Source organism: Mustelus asterias, unplaced genomic scaffold (assembly GCF_964213995.1).
Source record: "Mustelus asterias unplaced genomic scaffold, sMusAst1.hap1.1 HAP1_SCAFFOLD_1540, whole genome shotgun sequence".
NCBI classification, from domain to species: Eukaryota; Metazoa; Chordata; class Chondrichthyes; order Carcharhiniformes; family Triakidae; genus Mustelus; species Mustelus asterias.
The window spans coordinates 4,547-10,000 of NW_027591485.1; the positions used below are offsets into that span (position 1 = coordinate 4,547).

Consider the following 5,454-nt stretch of genomic DNA (forward strand, 5'->3'; position numbering starts at 1 on the left):
GCTAAGTTGCCCCTTAGTGTCCAAAGATGTGTGGGTTCGGTGGATTGGCCATGCTAAATTGCCCCTTAGTGACCAAAGATGTGCAGGTTAGGTGGATTGGCCATGCTAAATTGCCCCTTAGTGACCAAAGATGTGCAGGTTAGGTGGATTGGCCGTGCTAAATTGTCCCCTTAGTGTCCAAAGATGTGCAGTTAGGTGGATTGGCCATGCTAAATTGGCCCTTAGTGTTCAAAGATGTGCAGGTTGGGTGGATTGGCCATGCTAAATTGTCCCCTTAGTGTCCAAAGATGTGCAGTTAGGTGGATTGGCCATGCTAAATTGTCCCCTTAGTGTCCAAAGATGTGCAGTTAGGTGGATTGGCCATGCTAAATTGTCCCTTAGTGTCCAAAGATGTGCAGGTTGGGTGGATTGGCCGTGCTAAATTGTCCCTTAGTGTCCAAAGATGTGCAGGTTGGGTGGATTGGCCGTGCTAAATTGACCCTTAGTGTCCAAAGATGTCCAGGTTGGGTGGATTACTAGCCCATCGCTGCGATGGACGATGTTCGGTTGTTGTTAATATCTGCTCTCTCTCTCTCCTCTCTCCCTGCAGGAGTACGACGTGGAGACCCCTTACGGGACCCTCCACGTGACCATCCATGGATCGCCCAAGGGAACCCGCCCCGCCATCCTCACCTACCACGACATTGGCCTCAACCGTAAGTGGATGCCCGTGTCCGGAGGCCCATGGTCCTGCTGCGGGAGGCTGGCATGGGGTGGAAGGAGAGCAGTTGCTGCCTAGGGGGGCTTGGCATTCCCATTGGAAGCTCGTCATGTGGCCACCATCATCTTGGGGTTGAGGTCCCCGGTTTTGGAACCGGTTGTGCGGCGGTGAAGACGGGTGGGGGGGGGGGTGGGTTGTGCGGGGAGGGGGGCCGTTGGCATTGTGCGGTGTGGGGAGTGGGTGCTATCGAAGTATTGGGGGGTGCGGGGATATCAACATTCCCCCATCGATTCCAGTCCAGTTAGACATTCACGGTCAGCGCAGGTCAGGAGGGGTTTGACACTGGGGATTGGCGTGGGGGTAGCGCAAAGGGTAACGGAAAGTCGGTATGCAGGTGCAGCGCATAGTAAAAAATGGCAAATGGTAAATTGCCCCTTAGTGTCCAAAGATGTGCAGGTTAGGTGGATTGGCCCTGCTAAATTGTCCCTTAGTGTCCAAAGATGTGCAGGTTAGGAGGATTGGCCGTGCTAAATTGCCCCTTAGTGTCCAAAGATGTGCGGGTTAGGTGGATTGGCCATGGCAAATTGTCCCTTAGTGTCCAAAGATGTGCAGGTTAGGTGGATTGGCCATGCTAAATTGTCCCTTAGAGTCCAAAGATGTACAGGTTAGGTGGATTGGCCATGCTAAATTGTCCCTTAGTGTCCAAAGATGTGCAGGTTGGGTGGATTGGCCATGCTAAATTGTCCCTTAGTGTCCAAAGATGTGCGGGTTAGGTGGATTGGCCATGCTAAATTGTCCCTTAGTGTCCAAAGATGTGCGGGTTAGGTGGATTGGCCATGGCAAATTGTCCCTTAGTGTCCAAAGATGTGCAGGTTGGGTGGATTGGCCATGCTAAATTGTCCCTTAGAGTCCAAAGATGTGCAGGTTGGGTGGATTGGCCATGCTAAATTGTCCCTTAGTGTCCAAAGATGTGCGGGTTAGGTGGATTGGCCATGGCAAATTGTCCCTTAGTGTCCAAAGATGTGCAGGTTGGGTGGATTGGCCATGCTAAATTGTCCCTTAGTGTCCAAAGATGTACAGGTTGGGTGGATTGACCATGCTAAATTGCCCCTTTCTTGTCAGGGGGATTAGCAGGGTAAATACATGGGGTTATGGGGATAGGGCCTGAATGGGATTGTTGTCGTTGCTGACTCGATGGGCTGAATGGCCTCCTTCTGCACTGTAGGATCCCATGAATTGGCCTACTTCTGCTCCTAATTCCTAGGTTCCTATTTGACGTTCCCAGTCGAATCCAGTCATTCTCGGGGGTGGGGGAGGGTGGGTTTAGGTGTGTGAGGTTCCATCGCGTCCTGTGATAATGATAGAACATAAGAAATAGGAGCAGGAGTAGGCCATCTAGCCCCTCGAGCCTGCCCCGCCATTCAACAAGATCATGGCTGATCTGATAGTGGATCAGTTCCACTTACCCGCCTGATCCCTATAACCCCTAATTCCCTTACCGATCAGGAATCCATCTATCCGTGACTTAAACATATTCAACGAGGTAGCCTCCACCACTTCAGTGGGCAGAGAATTCCAGAGACTCACCACCCTCTGAGAGAAGAAGTTCCTCCTCAACTCTGTCCTAAACTGACCCCCCTTTATTTTGAGGCTGTGTCCTCTAGTTCTAGCTTCCTTTCTAAGTGGAAAGAATCTCTCCACCTCCACCCTATCCAGCCCCTTCATTATCTTATAGGTCTCTATAAGATCCCCCCTCAGCCTTCTAAATTCCAACGGGTACAAACCCAATCTGCTCAGTCTCTCCTCATAATCAACACCCCTCATCTCTGGTATCAACCTGGTGAACCTTCTCTGCACTCCCTCCAAGGCCAATATATCCTTCCGCAAATAAGGGGACCAATACTGCACACAGTATTCCAGCTGCGGCCTCACCAATGCCCTGTACAGATGCAGCAAGACATCTCTGCTTTTATATTCTATCCCCCTCGCGATATAGGCCAACATCCCATTTGCCTTCTTGATCACCTGTTGCACCTGCAGACTGGGCTTTTGCGTCTCATGCACAAGGACCCCCAGGTCCCTTTGCACAGCAGCATGTTGTCATTTCTTTCCATTTTGATAATGATCCAGTTTGCGATTATTTCCTCCAAAGTGAATAACCTCGCATTTGTCAGCAGGTGAGTCAATGATTGGGGAGGACGGGGGGGGAGGGGGGGCGCACTTGGCAGGAATTGCGTGTTAACCAGTTCCTGTCTGTCTAACCTTCATCTTTTCACTCCTCCCACCCCTCACCCCCCCTCCCCCCACCTCACCACCTCCCCACCCCCCTTCCCCCCCCTCACCACCTTCCCCCCCCCAACCACACCCCTCAGATAAGACCTGTTTCAACAGCCTCTTCAAATTTGAGGACATGCTGGAGATAACCAAGAACTTTGTGTTGTGCCACATTGATGCACCCGGGCAACAGGAGGGAGCTGCCCCTTTCCCCCCCGGGTAAGTGCCACAGGCCCGAGGCCTCACACCTGGATGGTGTCGGTCCCACCTCCACCTCCCCCCCCTTCCCTCACGTCCCTTTCCCCGTTCGACCCCTCTTCTCTCCTTGAAAGTGTTCTTCCCCTCCCCCACTCGCCACCTCCCTCTATCTGTAAGAGTTCTTCCCCCTTAGCTTCACCTCCCCAGCCCTTGCTGGACCTAGACCCGAGGGAAATGTGGGCGACACCAGACCAGATTGACATTGAGTCGAGACCCATGAAATTGTGGCCAATACTGGGCCCGAACTGCCCGGGTGAAGGGATCAGGCCTACACTTGAATAAAATGTGGCCTCCTCGGCCTAAGGCCTGATGAAAGGTTAGGGCCTGCATCTGAGGGAAATGTGGCCAAAACTGGGCATACTGGGCCTGTTGACAAGATTGAGCCTGCTACACCTGAGAAAATGTGGACAAAACTGGGCCCGTACTGCCCGGTGAAGGGATCGGGCCTACACCTGAGGGAAATGTGACCAACACCAAGCCTACTGGGCTTGATGACGGACTTACAGCTGAATAGAATGTGACCAAAATTGGGCCGACTGGGCCTAGAAAATGTGGCCAATACTGGGCCCAAACTGCCTGATGAAAGGATTGGGCCTACACTCGAATTAAATGTGGCCTACTGGGCCGAAGGCCTAATGAAAGGATTGGAACTACACCTGAGGGAAATTTGGCCAAAACTGGGCCCGATGACGAAATTGAGCCTATGCCTGAATAAGATGTGGCCAACACTGGGGCTACTGGGCCTGATGAAGAGATTGGGCCCATACCTGAGTAAAGGTGGCCAATACTGGTCCTAGAGCCTGATGACAAGATTGAGCCTACTACACCTGGGAAAATGTGGCCAATACTGGGCCCAAACTGCCTGAGGAAGGGATTGGGGCTACGTCTGAGAGAAATGTGGTCACCACTGGGCCAGTTGGGCTTGATTGAAGAGATTGGGACTCCTTCTGAATAAAATATGGCCAACACTGGGCCTGATGAAGAGATTGGGCCTACACATGAGAATCAATGTGGCCAACACGAGACTTGAAGCCTGATAAAATGGTTGGGCCTATGAAGAAAACTAGGCCAATATTGGGCCTAGGGCCCAAGAAAAGGATTGGGCCTACATTTGAAAAAGGAAAAAAATGCCTCATTCTTGGCCTAAGCTTGAAAAGGTGGCCAATTTGGTCTCTAAGCCATGATGAAATGGTGGGAGTGGGGGCAAAGGCATTTCTCAACCGCGGCGCTCTGTATCTAACCCCGTGCTGTACCTGTCCTGGGAGTGTTTGATGGGGGACAGTGTAGAGGGAGCTTTACTCTGTATCTAACCCCGTGCTGTACCTGTCCTGGGAGTGTTTGATGGGGGACAGTGTAGAGGGAGCTTTACTCTGTATCTAACCCCGTGCTGTACCTGTCCTGGGAGTGTTTGATGGGGGACAGTGTAGAGGGAGCTTTGCTCTGTATCTAACCCCGTGCTGTACCTGTCCTGGGAGTGTTTGATGGGGGACAGTGTAGAGGGAGCTTTACTCTGTATCTAACCCCGTGCTGTACGTGTCCTGGGAGTGTTTGATGGGGGACAGTGTAGAGGGAGCTTTACTCTGTATCTAACCCCGTGCTGTCCCTGTCCTGGGAGTGTTTGATGGGGACAGTGTAGAGGGAGCTTTACTCTGTATCTAACCCCGTGCTGTACCTGTCCTGGGAGTGTTTGATGGGGACAGTGTAGAGGGAGCTTTACTATGTATCTAACCCCGTGCTGTACCTGTCCTGGGAGTGTTTGATGGGGGACAGTGTAGAGGGAGCTTTACTCTGTATCTAACCCCGTGCTGTACGTGTCCTGGGAGTGTTTGATGGGGGACAGTGTAGAGGGAGCTTTACTCTGTATCTAACCCCGTGCTGTCCCTGTCCTGGGAGTGTTTGATGGGGACAGTGTAGAGGGAGCTTTACTCTGTATCTAACCCCGTGCTGTACCTGTCCTGGGAGTGTTTGATGGGGACAGTGTAGAGGGAGCTTTACTATGTATCTAACCCCGTGTTAACAAAACAAAGAACAAAGAACAATACAGCACAGGAACAGGCCCTTCGGCCCTCCAAGCCCGCGCCGCTCCCCGGTCCAGGATTGAATCCTGAATCCAGGATCCCCGCCCAATTTTCCAGCCTATCTACATCCTAATATCCTATCCACCGAGCTGTCCCTCACAGCTACGATGCTTTGTTCATTACAACCTATTAACTCACCCCCAC

The 5,454-nt window shown here is 52.0% G+C and overlaps 1 protein-coding gene across 2 annotated transcripts in view; it reads left to right on the forward strand.

Moving 5' to 3' along the window:
- The first annotated feature begins 568 nt into the window (after positions 1-568).
- Positions 569-5,454, forward strand: part of LOC144488410 (protein NDRG2-like) — a 59,980-nt gene continuing 55,094 nt past the window's right edge. Inside the window, exons 1-2 of one of the 2 annotated variants that reach the window (XM_078206484.1) lie at positions 569-695; positions 3,073-3,193. In XM_078206484.1, coding sequence (XP_078062610.1) covers positions 3,111-3,193 — 83 coding nt within the window. In that variant the 5' untranslated portion in view covers positions 569-695; positions 3,073-3,110. The remainder of the gene's footprint in view (positions 696-3,072; positions 3,194-5,454) is intronic. The other variant, XR_013496576.1, reaches the window with a different exon arrangement.